This window comes from Perognathus longimembris, chromosome 11 (assembly GCF_023159225.1).
Source record: "Perognathus longimembris pacificus isolate PPM17 chromosome 11, ASM2315922v1, whole genome shotgun sequence".
Classification (NCBI taxonomy): Eukaryota; Metazoa; Chordata; class Mammalia; order Rodentia; family Heteromyidae; genus Perognathus; species Perognathus longimembris.
The window spans coordinates 36,268,468-36,291,458 of record NC_063171.1 but is presented as its reverse complement, the minus strand read 5'-3'; the positions used below and the strand labels follow the sequence as shown (position 1 = coordinate 36,291,458).

General features: G+C 42.0%; 1 protein-coding gene across 1 annotated transcript; it reads right to left on the bottom strand.

Annotated features, from left to right (window-relative positions):
* Nucleotides 1-434: 434 nt before the first annotated feature.
* Cd244 (CD244 molecule) lies at nucleotides 435-21,400 on the bottom strand. Its single transcript, XM_048357070.1, has 9 exons — nucleotides 21,247-21,400; nucleotides 10,242-10,574; nucleotides 9,873-10,148; nucleotides 8,251-8,355; nucleotides 7,751-7,818; nucleotides 5,594-5,659; nucleotides 3,886-3,951; nucleotides 2,636-2,680; nucleotides 435-1,405 (listed from the first exon to the last, which is right to left on the bottom strand). Exons 1-9 carry the CDS (start codon nucleotides 21,305-21,307, stop codon nucleotides 1,325-1,327), a joined length of 1,101 nt encoding a protein of 366 aa, XP_048213027.1. The 5' UTR covers nucleotides 21,308-21,400; the 3' UTR covers nucleotides 435-1,324.
* Between the last annotated feature and the right edge of the window lie 1,591 nt (nucleotides 21,401-22,991).

Below are 22,991 nucleotides of genomic sequence, written 5' to 3'. Positions count from 1 at the left end.
AGATGTGATCTGCACTTGTTTCTAGGAAGAAGCTAGCCTGGCCATGTCTCCAGGGTGAGGGATGGGAACTGGGAAAGAGTGAGTACATGCCTTGGTTGTCTTCATGAGATTCATGGGCCCAAGTGCCTGGGTTTCTGCTGCCACAATGTGAACAAGGATTAGTACTTCACCCCAAAGTCAGACCCAACCCAGCAGAATTTAACAGATGTGTGTTAACTTATTACCCACAAGTGCCTTTGGCTGACGCAGAGATAAAAATTGAGTGTAGAGAAGAAGCATAAATTCAATCCAGGCAAAGGATTCAGACTGCCTCTGTATAACATAAAAATTTTATATTAAATTTGTATGCTAAATGCAGGGTGAAAACAATTGAAGAACCACTTTCTAAGCGATATCATCTGCTGAAGTCTCAGTGCAAACCCTCCAGTTCACCCTCATCTTTTCCTTGATCTTAGTAAGACTCTAGAGCTTGATCCCCACAGATTTGCTGACAGGATTGGCTTAAAAACACAGGGAACCCAGCATAGCATCTTCCTCATCTTCAGTTCTCAACTATCTGAGCCCTCCCTCAGGTATACTGTGGGAGCATCCAACAGACTGAGAACTTAAATAGAATGTGGCTTCTGAGAGGATGCTCCTATAAATAACATAAAATAGATAGCTAATAAGATGTCATTGTCAATCAAACATCACACTGTAGATAAATCTGGTCTCAATCTCCCAGTTACCAGGATAATATATACTCTGGGTGATTTTCTATTCCAAGATGGACTGGTTCTGCATCACCTCTCCTTCCTGCCTTGCTGCCCCTTAGAGTCAATTGGTCAGAAGGAGAGGTACAAAATGGGGAAGAGGAGTACCAGGCTCTGCTTCCCAGCAAGAGCTGCCAGCCAAGTCACAGCCACCAGCAAGGCCTGATGGGGGAAAGTGGCTTCCTCTTTCTTGGAGTCACCATGTCTTTCCTTGCTCTTGCTTTGAAAAGTGATTCTGAGCAAGGGGAGGAACCAGAAATGGAACAGGTTAGAAACAGAAGGAGGGTAGCTCTACTCTACGTGTTCATAGAGCTTTATAGACAAAAGATGTCAGAATGTGACCAGCCTGAGCTCTCCACCCATGCTTGTCTGGTCTACAACTTGGAAGACATTATTTAACAATCTTGTTCTTGTAGGGGCTGTTGGAAATCCTTTTCTAAACAAAATATAAACCCTGAGTATATGTCTGTATTATTTCCATTGATGAATTTGTTCATAGAGATGCATATCACATCATCTGTTGTGCTGATTCCCAGAGCATGTATATACAAAGGCAAGATGGGCTGCAGCACTTAGGGATAAATATCAAGGCTCTCCAGTTCCTTTTGGCTCAGTCGGGCAGGGGTTCGAGCCTTGGGACATTGCTTTCCAACCTGCAGAAGAAAAGGGGAATCTTTCAGACTCTCACACCTGAAGATTTTTGTAAGATTCCCATGGGATGTGGATTATTATCCCCACCACATACATTAAGAAAATGAGGCTCAGACTCTTTTTACTTCATATGCTTTTCAACTCAGTTCTTCTTGCTCTGATTCCAGTGCTCTTTCAACTACACAATGCAGCTTCGTGATCTCTCACATCACTTGGCCCACAGTGTCCTTTACCGCCCTGCACTACTCTGTTGGCTCTAACGTTGGACTGTCACTGAAGAGCTAATGATCCTGAAGGTAAATACTCAGCCTCTCCTCTGGGACCAAAGACTTTTTATTGTCAGTTATAGGGCTTGAACTCAGGACTGGGTGCTCTCCCTGAGCTTTTTAGTTCAAGTTTAGTACTCAACCACTTTGAGTCACAGCACCCCTTCCAGTTTTCCTGCCTGGACTAGCTTGGAACAACAATCCTCAGATCTCAGCCTCTCCAGAAGCTAGGATTAGGATGTCACTGGTGCCCAGCTTTCAAAGACATTTTTATCAGATAAAGATGGAGGCTTAGGTATCATATAGGCTAATGAGGGGGATAATTCCCATGTGTTTATTTTTCTAAATATAAATGAGAAGCATAAAGGCTAGGGATGTAGCTCAGTGGTGTACTTAGTATATGCAAGTGGTCCTGAGTTTAATCCCCAGCAGCACAAAGCATGGGAGGTAAGGAGCAGGAGGAGAGGAGTAGGATAATAGCTAGCTGATATGTGAGCACTTAATAAGACCACATTCATGTGAAGACACAAGCAGATTGCTTTATACATAAGAATTCATTCAGCTGCTGAGCTCAATGGTCACCTCAACAGAAGCTTAAGCTCACCCTCCTCCCCCAATGGTTCCTAACCACTAGTTGACTTAAGAAACTCTTATTTCCCCCTCTTCAGCCCTTCTCTGTGTCCCCCACATGTACTCTTTCAAGGAAGATGTCATTTGTACTCCATAGCCTAGAAACAGCTTGAACAACGCCTTAATTTAGAATCCAAGCTACTTAGTAGTCAAACATAACCACATTGTGTAAACTCAGTTTAGATCTGTACTCTTCTGGGGCTCCCATGTCTTCATTTGGATTGGAGGAGCCTTACAATCCCTACACCTCTGAGAGTCAATGGATGACCCTTTCATAACTGTACCCTTTGCAACCAGACCTTGCTAAACTCATTTGTAGGAGTTCCAGAATCTTACCTCTTCATAGATGGTGCAAGTCACAGAAGGGCTACAATTCTTCTTCTTAAATCCAAAATAGAAATTCAGAAAGTTAAAAATAAATACGTATCATTGGCTCTAAGAAGCATTTCAGTAGTGGGTAGAGATTTCATAATGGAATACCAAAGCATTTAAATCTGGCACCTGAAAATGTCTTAAGGTCTTATAAATAGCTCTCATGATGGGATCTAAGTTGGTTGAATGACTTGGTGGAAAAAAAAAAACTGTGTGAAATATTGGAAAACTTATCCTAAACCCCTTCAAAGACACAAAACCTGATCTGTAGGGCCGTCTACAGTTTTGTGGAGTCCCAACTTCCTGCTTGCTCTGCCATGTTCCAGCTTATAATTTCATCCCATGGCTCAATCATGGCAACACCTTCTCTCCCCATCCCCTTCTACACCAGTTAAAAAGATGAGCATGGAGTGGCCTGCCAGTGTCTCACACTTGCAATCCTGGGTATTCAAGAGGCTGAGATCAAGCATTGTGGCGTGAAGCCAGCCAGGGCAGGAAAAGTCCTGGAGCTGTGGCTCAAGTGATAGAGCTCAGGGACAACACCCACACCTGGAGTTCAAGCCCTAGGACCAGCGTGTGCGCACACACACAGACACACACACACGCACACACACACGCACACACACACACACACACACACACACACACACACACACATGAGCATGGGCCCTAGGATATTCATTGCAGTGGTCCCAAGCACATACCTAAGCTATGAGCTGAGCTTGGAGAAAGCTTTGAGTGGACCATGATGGCTACTCCAGTCCAGAAGCCTTCACCATCAGAGGACTAATGAGAACTTTTGATCCCTGGAAATCCACATTGTGTTTCTCTACTGTACTCCACTTCTCCAACTCTAGGCAATACTGGATAATGGAAAAACATTCCAGTATCTCTCTCACCACAGCCCCAGCTGGCCTACTAAGGATCTTTCAATCATTACACAAAAGATATCTTTTTTTATCCCATCCTTTGCCTCCTTCAAGGGCTCCTAGAAAACCCTATAATCCATGGTTTTCAGAGCCTCACAACTATTCTTTTTCTTTGACCAGAACCAGAAAGGCAACTTCTCCTTCTTGGTCCAGTAGCATTTAAAAGAAGCTGCTCAGACATACACAATGGAGGACAACTCATTGGGCTTGCACACACATTCTGCAACCACACCCACATGTGCGCATGTAAAATACACATCTGCATCCCCAGAGGATGAGACTCACCTTCCGAGAATTCTGTACCACTGAATATAACGTTTTTGTAGTTTCTTCTGATGTGGAAGCTGAAGACTAATTAAAAGACAAATAAAAGCATTTCAGAAACTGAAATCCAACACAATCCTAAGAAGATTATAACATCCATCCCTCTGTCTGCTTTAACCCTGCCTAGGTAAAAGCTGTGCTAGTGAAAAGAACCAGAGACTAACCAGGCCAGGAGGTCTGTCAACCTAAATGATATTACTAATGACACTTCCTATGTATAGAGCATGAGTCTTGTGTATGTATTCTCTCCTAATTCTTATTCTACTCCTATAATGTGGAAAAGACCAGAATTTTTCCTACCACAGATGAGGGTATGGAAGACTGAAAATTCCAAATCAAAACAGTGTATATACAAGAAAGGTAGGATTCAAACCCCAGAATCTCTAGGATATTTTTTCTGAACAGCTAAATTTTCCTTCAACAGCTTCATGTTTCTCTTTGATAACACAGGGCCTGGAAGAAGTGTCCCTTGAGACAGGTAATACCTTGGGACAGGTAACACCATCGTCACTTTTCATTTGCCAGAGAAGAGGAAGATGATTTCCACAGTACAGGCTAATCAAGACTTCTTGTTTTCCTCTGCCAAGAGATCAGTGTGGCCCAAGCCAGAAAGTTGGCAGATATTAATTATGCTTATCGTTCATTTTCTTGACCACATAGTGCATCCAAAAAGCTTGAGAGAGCATTGTTGCTCCTGACCTTCCACTTTGATCACCAGCTGATAGAACGTAGTCTTTCCCTTGAAAGAGATTTCCCAGCCTCATTTCTCAATAAAGTCATCTTAGCTATCAATACTAAAGGGTGAGAAAATTTCTGTAGTCTTAGGATATTAGAGCCAGTATAGAAAGAGGTAGAATGCAAATTTAAAAGCCTTGGCTCAGGTTTGCCACTACCCAGGTATATGGTCTTACACATCTTAGTTAACCTGTTTCTCAGTTTCCTCATCTGTGATAGAGGGTTTAAACTATGAAGTATTAGGACTCTACATTATGGAGCTACTGTGGAAGATTTATTAAGAAAATGAACTTACTGTTAAGTCTAAATAAGATAAAAGGACTACTATGTCAATTCTTTCCTGAAAATAATTGTTTGTTTTTGTGTACCAGTACTGGAGCTTGAACTCAGTCAGGGCCTCTCACTTGGCTTTTCACTCAAGGCTGGCACTTTAACACTTGATCTATATCTCCCTTCCTAGATTTTTGCTAGTTAATCAGAGATAAGAGTCTCATGGGCATTTCTGCCCAGGCTGGCTCTGAACCTCAGTCCTTAGATCTCAGCCTCCTGGTTAGCTAGGATTACAGGTGTGAGCCATAGCCCTGAAAATAGTTTTAATGGGTAAAAGAGACAAATAGTACAAAGACTCCGATTATTAGAATTATCTATAGAGACAACAAAAGTGAGGTCCTGTAACAAGGTGGGCCAGGCCCCTTGGCAGGTATGAGAGAAGGATGAGTGCCTGCACTGGGCTCTCAGCTGTGTCTTATAAGACACTCCGGAACACACTACCCCAGATAACCTGTTAATGCACCAGTGGTGACACTGTCTTCTGGGCCTGGGGAGCACTAAAATTTCATTCTGCCATTCAAGGGTATGAGTTTGAGATGAGGAATTAGGAAGCCCCATGGATATGGATATGGAATGGAATGGATTAGAGAAACCAGAGTTGTACCTGGAGCCTGACCATAGAGTAGATGGTAGTCCCTTCTCCAGGAGATTTCTGTACCTCATTCTGCTTCTGTAAAAGGAACAGTTTGACACATGAGGTGACAAGAGCAGGCAGCAGAGTCTATACAGCTTTGGAATGAGTAGAAAGATAGCACAAAGAAAAGGAGGCCCCAGGAGAAAAGTGGTGGTAGGACTGGAGAGAGCCTCATTATTGGACACCTCAGAATGAGAAGAGACAGGAGGAAGAGCAATTTGTGGTAGAGCAGTATCAGAAGTAAGGAACCACACAGATGTGACAGGATTCAAGCCACTTGCCCAAAGGAATCTGTGCCTTTGCCTTCACTTCAGTAACTTAGAAACCCTCCTGTTATATAAGCACTGACAGTGGACAGAACAGCAGGTAGGGTTGTAATTGAGCCATTCCTAGAGGCACTGAAAGTCAGAGGGTTTAAACCTTTTTAGGACTCATCACTTTTAAAGTTTCTCTTCAAGATACAGCCTTAGTGACTAATTTCTTGGCCTCAAACCAGCCTCTGAGTGGCTCCAGTGCTGGGTGGAGCCCTGGCTCCAAGGCCAAGGGCCAGGGTATTGGGCCTTTCCTGTTCCCCTCCTCTTGGACTTTTCCCTTGTAAGAGAGTAGAGGGGAAAATATTTTTATCTTGCATATCCCTAGGTGCATAGTGCTAGTATGGTGGCTCTGGGTGGAGAGCCAGAAGGGCTCACCAGCCAAGATGGAAACTGAACTTCCCAGAAGCAAGAAAAAGCTGAGAAGCAGAGAAATGCAAGCCATCATTGGCAGCTAGGGTCAGGGGAATCTCTTGTGAAATGGGAGTTTTTTTTATTTCTCTTCTGCCCAAGCCCAGGTGAATTGTTTCAGATAGGTGGGAGCTGGGTCCAAGTGAAACCACATGAAACTTGGGATTTAGGCTATCATGACAAAACTGGGGGACAATGGAGAGAGGCCAAGTTGACAGAAGCCAGTCAAGGTCAACCCTCCAAGTTAAAGGCAACTTAAACTGAATCCCCAAGAGATTTCCATTGCTCTAAATGGAGTTTTTCTCCTGTGATTCTCTTGTTTTACCCCATCTAAAGCATTTTCACTCGGGAAAAAGAGGCTATATACTTGATTGACTGAAAGAGCTGGTCATTGCCTATAGTGAGCTGGAGAGAGGTCGCTGAAGAATCCTCTGGTCCACTGGCTCTCAACCAAACTGATTTCTCCCTCTAACACCTCAGCCAGACTTGTGCCTCTTCTTCCCAAAAGACTATCACCACAGACCCATGTATCAGCTACATAATGTATGCTTTGCGTGATCATGCCTCCCAGCTTGGATAATGCTTAAGGGATCCACAGAAGTAAATTAAGAAGTAAGTAATTAAGAATAAATAGAAGAGGGTTGCAGTCCTAGCACTCAGCCCTGTTGGGGTCAGCTGCACCTTTAAGGGGCCACAGCTGACCTCAGCCTGTCCCTCCCCTTCCTGTCTTTAACAGGAAGAGAAGGAAGTCTGACGTCACTTGAAGGACAGCCCCTTGGGACCAATCGGGGCCCCTCTCTTGTGCCCGCCTTTGGAGTATATCAGGGAGGCTCCTCATTTGAATAAACAGAAGCCCTAGAGGTTTTCTCCAGGGACCCACGCGTCTGTGTCGTTCTTGGCGGCTTTGGGGCACCCTGCGACCACATGCCACCGAGGCTACCCGTGGCCATCGCCCCGCATGAGCGATAATGGACCACCCAGGAAGGGGCGGACAAGCCCCTTCCCCCCACCAAGCGAGGGGAAGTCGAGGGACAGAGAGAGAGAGAGAGAGAGAGAGAGAGAGAGAGAGAGAGCCCACACAGCCCAACTGGCGAGACTGAGCAGAAATGAGGATGTCATGGTGCAATCTGGGAGTTGTGTTCCATCCCTTCTCAGCAGGTATAATGCCGCACCATTATTATAATGCTGCCACTATTTCTCCCTCATTTTCATCTTTCCTGATCCCTTACTTTTTTCCTTTTCCTCTATAACTAGAGCTATGAAACAGTAGGGAAATCAATGGGAGAAGGCTCAGCATCACTTTGAAAGGAAAATTGTCCACTTCTCTTTGACACCCTATTCTGAATGGCCATTCTCCAAAGAACATCATCCAGATCAGTTGAGAGAGCCCCCTAGAGTGTCATACTTGATTCCTCTTGACTCGCAGGTCCTGGACATCATCATAAACTGTCAAAATTCTTTGGGGACTGGTCTCTGTTGGAGGAAGGAAGCAAAGAACAGCACTTCAAAAATCTCCAGGGAATCTCTTGTTCAGGCCTCCACTTCTGACAGTTCACACTTCTACCAAGACCTTGAGAATGACTCTAGAAAGGAGATAGGTTAGTGCTCTTCCACAATATACAAAGAGCACAGTGGAGTACCTCCCCCTGACATCCTTCCATCAAACTCAGCACCTGCACATAAATCTACATACTGGGCATCAGCCTGTAAATATCCTGAAGCCACCACAGCAGGTATGAACTTAAAGAATGGACCTTACAGCCACTGGCTGCCCTCCCTGAACCATGTACACGTACCCCAAACTCCTCAGAGAAGAGGAGATGCTGTGCATGCTGGCCCATTCTACTGGACACAGGGCATCTGATGCCTCAGGGACCAGTTTCCCTTTGAGGCCATGGCACTTACGTGATTGCTTTCTCTTCTGCTTCCACACATACCAGCCAGTGAGGGTTCCAACGAACAGTATGACTAGAATCAGGATGATCACCAGACAGAGCAGAAATTGGGATTCTGATGGATACAGAATGCAAAAGAAATGAGTCCTCACTCCCTCTCTTCTTGCTTCTCACAGCTGTGGGGACTGTCTCAAAACCCATTCCCTACCCAAGACTTGATGGCCTGTAATCCTAGCTATTCCAAAGGCAGGAGGATCATGAGTTCAAAGCTAACCCAGACAAAAGTTATCAAGACCCTAACTAAAAATAATAAAACAAAATGAAACAAAACTAAATAAAATAAAATGGGCTGGGGGCGTAACTCAACTGATAGAGGATCCAAGTTCGATCCCCAGTACTGACACAAAGTAAAACAAAACTCTCCTTGCTGGTGTGGCTGGCCTCATATGTTATGACTTCACCATCAAGGTTGCCTTTCTACACAGTTGAGTGACATCCCCTGAGGGATGTCAGATACTAATAGTTGACAGGTCTGGTCCAGACAATAAATTCTGGAAGCTTTTTGCTGTTTATTTAGTGCTCTGAGCCTCAATTTTTCTCACCTGTACAAAGGAAATGTTATCTACCTGTGGGGGTTAATTATGTACTGTGATGTATATAAAGCATGTTTTATCTGTGGTTTTTAACTCAACAGACATTTGTTACACACCTACTATGTACCAGGAAAGTCTTCCATTTTACCTTCCTGATTTTTTCTGGCTCCACTGCTCTTCCTCAGGTGAACATCTACATTTACCTTTAGGTTACACATGCAGCCTGATGCACAATCCCACTGACAGGAAGGGAAAGGAAAAACTTAGTGTTTTTCTAGGTACTAATTAACTAGCTCTTGACAATAATCTCATTTAATCCTCTCAGCAATCCCATTTTTATACAGAGCAAAAATGAAAACTCTCCAAGGTTAATGACTCAGCCTGGGATCTCAAAACTAAAGAACGATGAAACCATGATTGTCATGGGCCAAAGCCCATGTCCTTGTCACACACCTTTCTTCAGCCTCGCTTGTTTCTTTTTTGTTTGCAAGTATTTCTTTTCATTAGAAATGCTGTGGTTATTTTATTTCCTTTAATGCCAAGTCTGGTGGCACGTGAAGTCCTTATTTATCTAATAAAAACAGATGCAAATTTAACCTAGGCAACTCTCTGAATAAGCAATAAGCCCAGAACTCTCCTAGGTGCCTGTGACTTTCCTGAGGTGCCCACTGACCTAGGGCTTTGTTGTGTATATCATTACTGCCTTGGAAATTATTTGGCTTGAGGTAAATTCTCACTCAGGAGGAAGCAGGTCTTTGTAAGTCTCTCACAGTCAGAAGATAATGGTCAGAAGCCATTATAGTCCTCATTGAATAAGTAGGCATTCCCTATGTGGAGGAAAAATGATAGAATTCTTGCCTAGACAAATATAAGCCTGGCTTTAAAAACAAACAAACAGACAGACAGACACAGAGGCCAGATCCTTGCTAAGGAAGGGTTACAAGGCATTGAGGGAAGAAGCTAAAGGATCTCACAATCAAGCCTGGTTGTGTGTGCCAACAATTTCAAATGCTGTTATAGGCTTAAGTGCTCTACTTACTCGAGGGGCCTCTCAGACAGCCCTGGGTGAGGTTGAGGGTATCACTGTCCCAGCTGACAAGGTTGCTGACATTGCAGGTATACGTGTGCGGGTCACTGTCATCCATCAGATCCTCCACATAGGTATAGTTCCTTTGTGTGGCAATCACCTCATTCCCTCTGTACCAAGTGTAACTCACATAATCATCTCTGGAGACCAGGCAGGACAGAGACACTTGACATACCCTTTCATCAAGGGCCGTCCACTGCCACAAAAGTTTTGGCTTCTCAACATGATCTGGAAGTAGAGATTATGGTCAGAAAGGTACTGCAAAGTACAAATCATCCAGGAACCAGAAGGATGTGTGGATGAGCAGTCTTGGAAACTCACCCAATACTGATACATTGAAGGACAGGGGGCAAACAAGCCCAGAATGGTAGGTGACCTCCAGTATATACAGACTGCTGTTCTGTGGTTTAGCGCTTTCGATGAGAAAACTTAAGTCCTTGCTGTCAAAAATAGTTGTATTTTGGAGATTATTCTGCAAATTCTTCAAGTTAGAATCATTCTTCCAAGAAGTCAGTATCACAGAAGGTTTCAAGGGCAGTTGCATCTTCCATTCAACAGAGTATATCTGTGTCTTTGGCTGTGGCTTGGGATGTTCAAGCTTGATAGGCTTTCCAGAGAGGCTGATCACACGGTGGTCAGTAGAATCTGGGCATTCTAGGAAGGAGAATCCAAACTCTATTACCACTGCTTTAAAGAAAGTGGCAGGAAGTGTCTGAGGCCTGACCAGCAGGCACCATAAGATGTGACTTCCTTTAATGTGAGAAAAGAGGACAAAGAGCCCACAGCCTAAGCAAAGTTTAAAGTATTTTTATCTGCCTCTCCTTCTCTCCACTTCTGTCCTCTAGTCTGAAAGAGCCCACAGACCACTCACAATATCTAGAATCTCTCAATGCAGTGCTTATTTTTAAAAACCCCAATGTCATTCTTCACAGATATAGAAAAATTTGTCCCAAAATTAATGTGGAAGCATAAGAGACTATGATAGTTATCCTGGAAAAAATAAGCAGTGCTGGAGATATCACAATCCCTGACCTCAAATAATGCTACAGAGTTATAGTAACAAAAATTACATGGTACAAGCATAAAAATAGACACATAGACCAATTGAATAGAAGACCCCAAAACAAAAATAGACAGCTACAGCCATCTGATTCTTTTTTCTTTTTGGCCAGTCCTGGGCCGTCAACTCAGGGCCTGAGCACTGTCCCTGGCTTCTTTTTTGCTCAAGGCTAGCACCCTGCCACTTGAGCCACAGCGCCACTTCTGGCCATTTTCTGTATATGTGGTGCTGAGGAATCGAACCCAGGGCCTCATGTATACGAGGCAAGCACTCTTGCCACTAGGCCATATTCCCAGCCCAGCCATCTGATTCTTAACAAAGATGAAAAACAAAACAAAAAGCAATCATACATTGAAGAAATACAGCTGCTTTAAACAATGTTGGGAAAACTTGATACACATGTGTAAAAGACTGAACTTAAGCCCCTGTTACCCTGCACAAAAAGAAATTTAAAATAGTTCAACACCAGAAACTTTGAAACTATTGCCAGAAAATACTTAAAGATCTAAGCAATAACTATTTGAATGTAATTCATTAGCTCAATAAATAAGTAACAAATGAGATTATTGCATAAATTAGAATACTTCTGCAATTATCATAGTAATGAGACAGCATATTTAATGAGAGGCAAATTTTGCATGCCACTTATCTGACCAAGAATTAATATCTAAAGTATATAAAGAGCTCAGACAACCAAACAACAACAAAATAATAATCCAATTAACAAATTAGAAATCCAATTAGCAAGTGAATTAAACAAATAGTTTTCAGAGTAAATACACAGTAAATACCACATGAATAAATGTCAACATCCTTAGCCATAAGGAAATGCAAATCACATTAGAGTTCCATTTCATCCAAGTCTCAAAAGCTACTATCAAGAAAACTGGGTATGGGACTGGGAATATAGCCTAGTGGCAAGAGCAGTCGCCTCGTATACATGAAGCCCTGGATTCAATTCCTCAACACCACATAGAAAATGGCCAGAAATGGGGCTGGGGATATGGCCTAGTGGCAAGAGCGCTTGCCTCGTATACATGAGGCCCTGGGTTCGATTCCCCAGCACCACATATATAGAAAACGGCCAGAAGTGGCGCTGTGGCTCAAGTGGCAGAGTGCTAGCCTTGAGCAAAAAGGAAGCCAGGGATGGTGCTCAGGCCCTGAGTCCAAGGCCCAGGACTGGCCCAAAAAAAAAAAAAAAAAAGAAAAAGAAAATGGCCAGAAGTGACGCTGTGGCTCAAGTGGCAGATTGCTAGCCTTGAGCAAAAAGAAGCCAGGGACAGTGCTCAGGCACTGAGTTCAAGGTCCAGGACTGACAAAGGAAAAAGAAAGAAAGAAAGAAAGAAAGAAAGCTAGATACTGGTGGCTCGCACCTGTTATTCTAACTACTCAAGAGATTGAGATCAAGGGAATCAAAGTTCAAAGCTAGCCCACACCAAACAGCTGGCAGAATGGTATCTCCAAAAATAACCAGCAAAAAGTAAGGTTAGAGGTGTAACCCAAATGGTAGAATACCAGCTAACAAGCAAGCCAAGTAAATATGAGAGTCTGAGTTCATATCTAGAGAAAGAGAGACAGAGAGAGAAAGAGAGAGAGAGAGAGAAAGGGGAAGGAAGGAAGGAAGGAAGGAAGGAAGGAAGGAAAGGAGAGAGGGAGAGAGAGAGGGAGATAGGGAGATAGAAAGAGGGAGGGAGCAAGGAAAGAAGGAAGGAGAAAGCAAAAGGGAGAGAGGGAGAGAGAAGGGAAGAGAGAGAGAGAGAGAAAGAAAGAAAGAGGAATGTGTGTGGGATGGAACCTTTAGCACTATAGCATACCCACTATGGAAATCAGAATGGAAGTTCTTCAAAGACCTAAAAATAGAACTACTATATGATCTTGCTATACAATTTTTAGGCATATATCTAAGGGAATGTCAAGATAAAATAGAAATACCTGCACACTGGTACTTATTGTGACACAATTCAAAGTAGCTAATTACTCATCAACTGATGAGTGGATAAAGAATATGTGGCATAAGGGGAGGGGGGAAATGTGGGAGTTAAGGGCTACAGACATGGCTCAAGTGGTAGAGAACCTTTATAGCAATCTTGAGACTCTGAGCTAAGCTCTAATAACACCATGAAAAAGAAAGGCAGAGAGAAAGAGGAAGGGGGAATGGAGGGAGGGAGGGAGGGATGAAGGAAGAAGGAATTTGATCAAAAATTATATGTGTGTATGCAAATATTACAATGAAAACCCTTTGTACAATTTATTTATGCTAATTAAAATGAAAATGTGTCTCTTGTAAATACATGTGATATGCATATACAATGAAATATTCAGTCATGAAGAAGAATGACAGTCATGTGCCCTCATGTCTACCATCTAAACAATAGTTTTAATAACAATGCTATAAATATCATACCTAATATGACTCCCTCTATTGTCATTTGGATATAAAGCATCCTTCTACTACAACTGTTGTGGAAATAGTATAAATATTCCTCAATAGACTAGAAATAGAACTGCAACATGATCCAGCAATCCCACAACTGGGTACATATTCAAATGAAATCAAATAGACACTTGCACTTATAGAATCAATCCAGCTACACACACACACACACACACACACACACACACACACACACACACACACAAATATTCTTTGGCCATAAAACAATAATGGCATTCACTCACTTTCAGAAACATTAGGTTAGGTAAAATAAGACAGGCAGAGAAAAACAAATACCATATGATCTCACTTATATATGATACCTAAAAGTTGGGTATCATAGAAGCAGAGAACTGAATGTTAGTTATTGAACACTGGAAAGGGCTTGGGAGAAGAATGGAAAGAGAATTAATACATATAAAGGTGAAGCTAATAGGAAGAATAACTTCCAATGTTCTGCAGCACATTAAACTAACAAGAGCTGCTGTTCACATTTGAATATTTGAAAATAGGGTTTTGATAATTCCTATAAAAATAAGATTTTCAATGTTCCCAGAACAAAGAAATGTGTCTGAGGTGATAGCTGTGGCAATTGTTGAAATATATACCCCACAAATATATACAATTATTATATGTCCTTTGGGAATAAAAGCAAGTCAGGAATGGTGACATAAACCTGTAATCCCAGTACTCAGGAGACTGAGGACGAAGGCATCTGGGTGTGGATAGTGGGTGAGAGAAATTATTACATAGCTTTCAATAGTAACTCTAAATATTAACAATCTTAATTTTCCAATCTAAAGACTGGCAGATGGAACTAAAAAAACAAGATCCACATATTTGTTGCCTACCGTAAATATATTTTATGGTAATGACAAACACAGCCTTGAAGTGAAAGGATGGAAAAGCAAATGGAACCTTAAAGTAAGCAGAAGTAGCTATGCTTGTAAGTGACAACACAGACTTTAGCTGAGAATTAGTCAGCAACGATAAAGAGAGTGGATCTGTGTTGATAAAGAGAACAATGGATCAAGGTGATACCATTGTAAACACATATGCACTGAAGGTGCATATGCATACTTCTAATTTCATAAAACAAACACTCCTGGACATAAAAGCATGGATAAGCCCCAATACCATGAGAGTTGTTGTCCTCAACACCCCATTTAATCAATAAGTAGGTCCTCAAGACAAAACTATCAACAGAAATCTTTAAAATTCCACTATATATCAAATATATTCAATGAGCACCTATGGAATATTCCACCCCATGCAGAATACACATTCTTCTCAGCAATTGATGAAATTGTCTCAAAATTGGATCCTAATTTCAGACATAATAAAAGTCTTAATAAATGAAAGAAAATTGAAATGGCTTCCTTCATGTTAACAGATAACAATGGGTTCAAACTAGAAATCAATATCAAGAGAAGCCAGAAAATATACAACACAAGGAAACTGAGCAATAAATTTTTGAATGATCATTGAAGAAGGTCATTGAAGAGATCAGAGGAAAAATTTTAAATTCCTAGATGAAAACACAACGTACCAGAATTTGCAGGACATGGCAACGGCAGTACTAAGGGCAAAGTTTACAGATATAGTGCCAACATTTAAAACGAAAAATCCAAGAACACTAACACCAGTGATTCGTGTCATAATCCTAGCTACTCAGGAAGCTGAAATCAGAGAATCATAGTTCAAAGCCAGCCTAGAAAGAAAACTTCATGACACTTCATCCCCAATTAACTAGTAAAGACTCAAGCTGGAGGCATAACATAAGTGGTAGAGCACCAGGTATGAATAAGCAAAGTGAAGCCTGAGTGCAAGGCCCTGAATTTGATCAAGAATACCTGCACAAATACAGTCACTAGTGGTTCATGCCTATCATCCTAGATACTCAGAAGGCTGAGATCTGTTCATTGCAATTTAAAGCCAGCCTAGAAAAGAAGATCTGTTAGACTCTTATCTCTAACCAGCAAAAGCTGGAAGTACAGCTTTGAGAAGGAAAAAAAACTCAAAACATAGCCTTGAGCAAAAACCTTAAGGGACAGCACTCAGGCCCTGAGTTCAAGGCCCAATACCAGCGCGTGTGTGCGCGCATGCACACACACACACACAAACACACAAATCAAAGAGATCTCAAAAATATAACCTAATGATACAACTCGAAAAACAAAGACAAGCCAAACTGAAAATCAACAGAGAGAGTTAATATAGATCAAGTTAGACATTAACAAAATGTCAGGGCAGACATTAACAAAATGAAGGCTAAAAGATGATACGAAGAATCAATGAAACCAGGGCTGGGGGATATGGCTTAGTGGCAAGAGTGCTTGCCTCGTATACATGAGGCCCTGGGTTCGATTCCCCAGCACCACATATACAGAAAATGGCCAGAAGTGGCACTGTGGCTCAAGTGGCAGAGTGCTAGCCTTGATCAAGAAGAAGCCAGGGACAGTGCTCAGGCCCTGAGTCTAAGCCCCAGGACTGGCCAAAAAAAAAAGAATCAATGAAACCAAAAATTGGTTCTTTGGAAAGATAAACAAGTCAAGTCTTAGTTAAGGAAGAGGACCTAAATTAATAAATTTAAGGATGATAAAGGGCTTATCTCAGGAAATGCTCAATTAGGGAATATTCCAAAACTACATATTCCAATAAAGTGGAAAAACTATTTTAGATGGATAAATATCTACATTCATATGACCTCCCCAAATTAAACCAAATGGATTTAAACAACTTAGACCTATAACAAACAATGAGTTTGATATAGTAATATATTCCCACAAAGAAAAGTTCAGGACTAGACAGATTCACCAGATCTTTAAAGAAGACAAACTTCCTTAAACTACTCCAACAAACAAGAAGGGAAGGCTATGAAGTATTACACTTATACTAAAACCAGATAAAGACACATGTACAAGAAATGGAAATCATAGACTAATTTTCTTGATGAACACAATGCAAAATGTCTCAATAAAATACTTGCAAACTGAATGTAACATGTTAAATAGATTGTATTCGATAAAGTTCGCTTCATCCAAGAGATGCAAAGATGATTCAACATATGCAAATGAATAGCCATACTATATAATACATAGAGAAAATAAAGGACAAAGATGACATGACCATCTCCATAGACAAATTAAAATTCTGTGAAATTTGTCAACTCCCTTGATTCTAAAAGCCCTGAAGAAAGTAGAAGCCATGTTCCTTAACACAGTGGCTATGTAGAACAAACATCGCCAACATTGTACTACAATATGTTTGATTAAAGACTCATAACTCTAACATGTTTGATTAAAAACTCAGACCTAGAATATACAAAGAATTTCCAAAATCAATAGGAAATAGATTCAACCCTACCTCCCCTCTCCCACCCCCCAAATAGCAAAAGACTTGGACAGGCACTTTACAAAGCTTCCACAGATGAGATGTGAGGAGCTGGGGAAAAAGAAGAGAAGACAAGAAAGGAGGGGAGGGAAGAGAAGAGAAAGGGAGGGAAGGGAAAGGGAAGCGGGAAGGGGAAGGGAGGAAAGTGGAGGGGAGAGGAGGGAAGGGAAGAGAAGAGAAGGAAAGGGAAGATGCAAAGGTAACTTCAACACAAGTTCTCCTGTGCTCAAAGAGAGAGATGAAGAGGACCCATATGAATGTGGTCGTTCAGAAGAGAGGGCCTCTGCTGATTTGGTGCTCAGGGAAGGCCCCAAGGCCACAGCCACTGCTGTTAGAACTACTTAGCAGTTGCAGGGGGCTTTTCCGGTGGTTGAGAAATAGTAAGAGGAAGAGCAGAGGATAGGTGATAAATGTCATTGCAGCCTCAGGAAGAAGTGGGCAGCAAGCACAGAATTCTTCAGAAGACCATCAGGAAACAGCCCTGAAGCAATGGCAGCAGTGCAGCCTCCAAAGGTAGCCAGGGGCCATTGACAGCTCAGCTTCCTGGGTGGCTGATTAGAGGAAGGTGAGGGGCCTGAGGCCCCAAAGGAGGGGACAGGGGAGAGTCCCAAAGCCAGTAGAACTTCAGCTGACCAACTAAAGTTGTCTCAGTTTTGTTATACCCAGAGCAGTGGAAACATGGGAGCACCACACACTGAGAAATGTGAAGGTCCTTTACTGAGGCTGGGTCATTGGAGAGGTGGCTATTGCCAACAACAAAGGAACTCTCCATCTCAGGGGGAAGTTAAGTGGGGTTTTTAAAAGCAGAAATTGCAAAATTACATATAGTTAGTTAGCAGCTGGGAGATTAGGTACTGATCAGATAAAGAGATACCTAGGGCTACTAGGAGATACCCTTAAAAAGAAGTGACTGGGACTTCATGACCTAAGTGGGTTGTAAAACTGGGGGTAGTAGTTTCACAGTTTTCTTAGGGGGGTTGTTTGCTCTTTATTTTCCCTTATCATGAAACTCTTCAAGGCCCTTTGTTATAAAACTGGGGCCAGGGCTATGTTAGGAATTCAGTTTGGGCTTATGCTGCTAGACTTAAAGCAATGACAAGCTTACACTCTCAGCCTGCTTCCCTCCTCTCCTCCACTTCCCTTCACACTAACCACATTATTAACTCCTCTCCTCAGACAAAGCAACTTCCTTCCTTTTACAAAATCAATCTGAAGCCAGGAACTGATGGCTCATACCTGTAATCCTAGCTACTCAAGAGGCAAAAATCTGTTCAAAGCAAGCCTGGGCAGACAAATCTAAAAGACTATCTCCAAGTAACTAGCAAGAAGCCAGCAATGGAGCATTGGCTCAAAGAGTAGAGAGCTTGGGTCAAGCCAAGTAAGAACTCAAGGTCCTGAGTTAAAGCTTCAGCATCTCCCCTCTCCCTCCCCCCACACAAACACACACACAAATTAATCTGACTCATGTTCCAGGCCCTGAATCCATTAACTGAATTATCTTATCTGTAATATTTTTCTCCAAGATAATGATTGCCTTCACCATTCATGGCTCCTAATCTACCCTTTCCTTTACCTAGAATGTTCTGTTTACCCTCATTTCCTAGGGAACCATTATTGAAGTCAGGGAGAAGAAATCTCCACCTTTTGATTCCCTTTTTACTATAAATACATCTTGCCTGTCAGTGACAATCAGCATGTTCTTTCTTTCCTTGTAGTTAGTTGTTAATGTAATTGTCTATTTTTCTTATGTCTGAAAGATTTCTTTATTGGTGATCCAGGGATTTGAACTCAGGGCTTTGCATTTGCTAGGCAGGGGCTGTGCCACTGAGCCAAACATCCAGCCCTAACTGAAAGATTTTTATAGAATCAATATATTTCCTCTCTGACTCTCCACACAAGCTTACAGAGTTCTTGGAATACAGAAAGGGATTAATGAATCTGTTTAATTAATAACTGCAAGAATGTCTTTCATTTAATACCCCCAAAATGACTCTCATATAGCAATGTCTTACAAAATAGCAGATGAGCCACAAGGGTGTGGTCCCCTGGGCTTTGGCCTCTTGCCTTACAAGCTCCACATCAATGCACTTCCAATTCCCATTTGCAGGACATTGGCACAAAAGCCAGTGTCTCTGAAGAACCCCCAATGTTCTTGCTTCAGCTGCTTCAGAGCAGGACAGCATCTGCTACAGATGAATCAAACACTCTGTGATTCTGCTCTAGCAGAAAAGTCCTGCCTCCACAAAGACTTACAACAGCATTATGATAATAGCATATAAAAAACAATGAATCAAGTACAGAATAGGAATACAATAGAACATTCCACAATTGATATTTTACAATATCAGTTACAAGTTGTAGCATAGAAAAGCCTCATAAGATTTTGAACACAAGAAGCTGGACATAGAAGTATATGCCATATGATTCTATTTGTTCCCAGAGAAGATTAACCTGTGCTGTTGAAGTCAAAACTCATGATCATACCTAGAACAAATTATGTTAAGTGAGGTAAGTCAAGCTCAGAGAGACAAATGGCATATGATTTCTCTCATATTCAGAAGGTATATCTAAAAGATACTAGGACTTAATAAATTATAAAGATCTCTAGGCATTCACACACAGTGAGACCAAAGGAGGACACTCTTAGAAGAGGAACAGGCACAGTGCCTATGCACATCTGATCATACAAAACAGTATTTAACAAGATGAACCAGGAAATGTAAACAATTTTTTAAATTTTGTGTTTTCTTTTCTTTATGCCCTTTTTGTATATATGTCTTTGAGAATGTAAGCTGAGGCACAAAAAATGGAGGGACAAAGGGTCAACAAATGCAGTAGTGTGCTCACTGCTGAAAATGAACTATATAACTTGTGGGTGGGGGTATGAGGAAAAACTGACAGAGAGGGAAGGGGTGACATCATCCAAAAAGAAATGTACTCTTCACCTGATGTATGTAACTGTAACCCCTCTATAAATCAACTTTATAATAACAATAAAAAAAATTAATCATGGTCATAGTTGTGGAGGAAGGAGAGGGTAAACCATGGGAGAGAATATAACTTTGTGCACTTTTCCATTCCCATGTCACACCTTAATAAGATGTAACAGAGTGGCCTGGCCTATAAAGACAACGGTCTGGCCTGGTTTGGAGTGGTTTCTACAGAGCTGGATTCCCATCAGGGTAGCATTGTAAACAGGATTCTCTGAATCCATACGCTCTCTGATGCCCAGCTTCAAGCCATTCATACTTGGAGAGGAGATCCGATAAAGAAGAGATGAACAAATGACTCCAGCATTTTAGAGCCAACCAAGATCCATCAGAGCATTTGCAATTAAAGACAACTCCCTTAGAGCTAATTGCTGATACACTGCCCCTTCCCTGCTCCCATTATTTTCTCTGCTTATCTCACCTAAACTCCAAAGCACCTGTGATTCAGCGTGCCTTTTGGAGTTTCTTCAGAATGGACAACCAAACCTAAATTTATGGACCGAAGTGAACTCTAAGCCCAGGCCTATACCTATGGGCCACAATTTGAAGGTCCCTGCACTGGTCTGAACGTTTCCTGCCCCCAAAATTACCTCAGTCTGCCTCCAAGTGCCTAAAAAGAATTTACTTATTCACTCAATCAAAATATTTGAATGTCTGCATTCGCTGTGATGCTGTCAGCTCGTCATGTGTTCATGTTTATTCCAGTAACAGTACAGGCTCCACCATGAAAGGGTCATGCACTTGTTTACCATTGAACCTCACTTCCAAGCCCAGACCTTCTCACAACAGATTCAGGAAGGAAATGGCAATAGAGCAGAGGTGTTATTGTAGCGATAAATAATTATTGAAGATCTATTTGTGCCAGATACTGTTATGGATGCTGAGGGAGCAGTGAATAAGCAAAACAACAACACACACACTACTCAACAACAACAAAAAGTTCTCAAATAACTTGAATTCTAGTGTGTTGAAGACTGAGAGATTAAAAAAAATAAAATGAATAAGCATATCAGGTAAAATGGACATGAGAATGACAGAGAAACATCAAGTAGAGCCAAAGATAAGGGGCTAAAAGAGGGAGAGCTGACACTTTCTGTGTGGAAGACATCACTGAGAAGGTACTATTCGAGCTAAACCATGGAAAAGTGAAGGAGAAAACCCACGGCTAGCCAGGAAGCAGCACTCCACGGAGAGGAAATAGTGGATGCAAAGCCAGAACACAAATCTCGGGCCTCAGCTTTACAGAAATCTTCGGATGGCATCTCATTTCACAGAGTAAAAGCCACACCTTGGCAGTGGCTTAAAATGACCAGGGCAATCTCCCGGTCATCGCTCTTCTATGTTCCCTAGGTGACCATGTAGATAGCACAGTAGAGGCTCTGAGATCCCAGAGGAGATGAAATTCATGTCCATGCCAGTCCCACCCCATCCCAGACCAGAACTCCTTACTTTGGCCCTGCTGCCCCTTGAAGAACAGGAGGACTGTGAGGGTGATCACTTGCCCCAACATTCTCGCAGGACTAGAGGTCAAATGGGCTCCTCTTTGCCTTAGGTGCTCAGTCGTGCACAGACGCCGCAGCCACCAGCAGGAAGACGATGGGAGCAGAACTGCCTTGCTGCATGTCCAGCCACAATTTCCTCAATTGAAGGCTGATCACTTCTGTTGTGAGCTGACAAGGCCACCAAGAAAGCCTCGGCCGCTGACCTTGGTTTTGACAGTTGCCGCAAGTGAAGCTAGTGAACCTGGCCTCAAGTAGGCGGGTGCTAGTGACTCACAAACCAGCATCAAAATCTTGTTTGCTCTACTCCAGGCCAGCTGCTTTATTTAAAAGGATAAAGGGCAAAGAAATATTCTAATGACCTTCATCCTACTGGTAATAATGAGGAGATGTACATGAGAACTACACTGTACTGTCCCAGCCTGTCTCAAACGAATGGTAGATTGTGGAAATGAAAGGGAAACAGTTTAGAGTGAGCTGAAAGTAAAGTTTGGGTGCTAAAGTTGAAGGAGAAGAGAAGGTGGGATGACTTACGAAGGTAGGGACTAGGGTCTGACAGTAGCAGAAAAATTTAACAAGCCTGGGGATTCTATGAAAGTTGATACCAAAAAAAGAAAAAGTGTGTGTGTGTGTGTGTGTGTGTGTGTGTGTGTGTGTGTGTGTGTGTGTGTGTGTGTGCTGTCCTGGGGCTTGAACACAGGGCTTGAGCTTTTTTATGCTCCAGGCTCACTTGAGCCACAGCTCTACTTCTGGCTTTTTTTTTTTTTTTTGGATGTTTAGTAGATCTAAGAGTCTCATAGACTTTCCTGCCCAGGCTGGCTTTGAACCTCACTCCTCAGATCTCAGTCTCCTGTATAGCCTGTATAGCCAGGGTTACAGGTGTGAGCCATTAACTTAATACCACAACTTTAAACACATGCAAATTATATCATTTGTAAAAGAATTTACTTTTTGCTCCTAGTTCCCTATCTATAATTCTAGATCTTCTCCATTCAACTCTTCATTCAACTTTTAGTTCCTTACTTTCAGATCCACCTTTCTCTTTTCCATCCTTTGGTCCATTTGCAGTCAGTTTTGTCTGGATCTGGTCAAGGGTGAAGCAGACTGAAACCCTTGGCCACCAATGGAGGAGTAGTGGTATTCTGGACAAAAGGACTGGATTTGGTTGGAGTCTACACTTAGATATCAGTTCCAGTTCAGTAACTTGCAAACTGTGAAATATTGAACAAGTCACTGAGGCTTCAAGATCAACAATACTCCGAAGTGCTGTTGGCTCACTCCTCTAATCCTAACTACTTAGGAGGCTGAGATCTGAGGGTTATAGTTCAAAGAAATCCAGGATAGATATATTCAAGAGATTCATCTTCAAATAACCAGCAAAAGGATGGACTTGATTATGTGATTCATGTGGTACAGCACCAGCCTTGAGAAGACAAAACAAATGAGAGTACAAGGCCCTGAGTTTAGGCCCTGGTACCAATATACACAGGTGCACACGTACACACACACACACACACACACACACACACACACACACAATCAGCCACACTTGTCTGGCTTTCTTCTCAAGACAGGTTTTAGGATCAAATTAACAACTATCCCTGAAAGTATGCATATAAAACCCTGTGCAATGGCTGGAATGTTTCTGTGCACCCAAAATACTTATCTTGATATCTAATCTAATGTGATATTAGG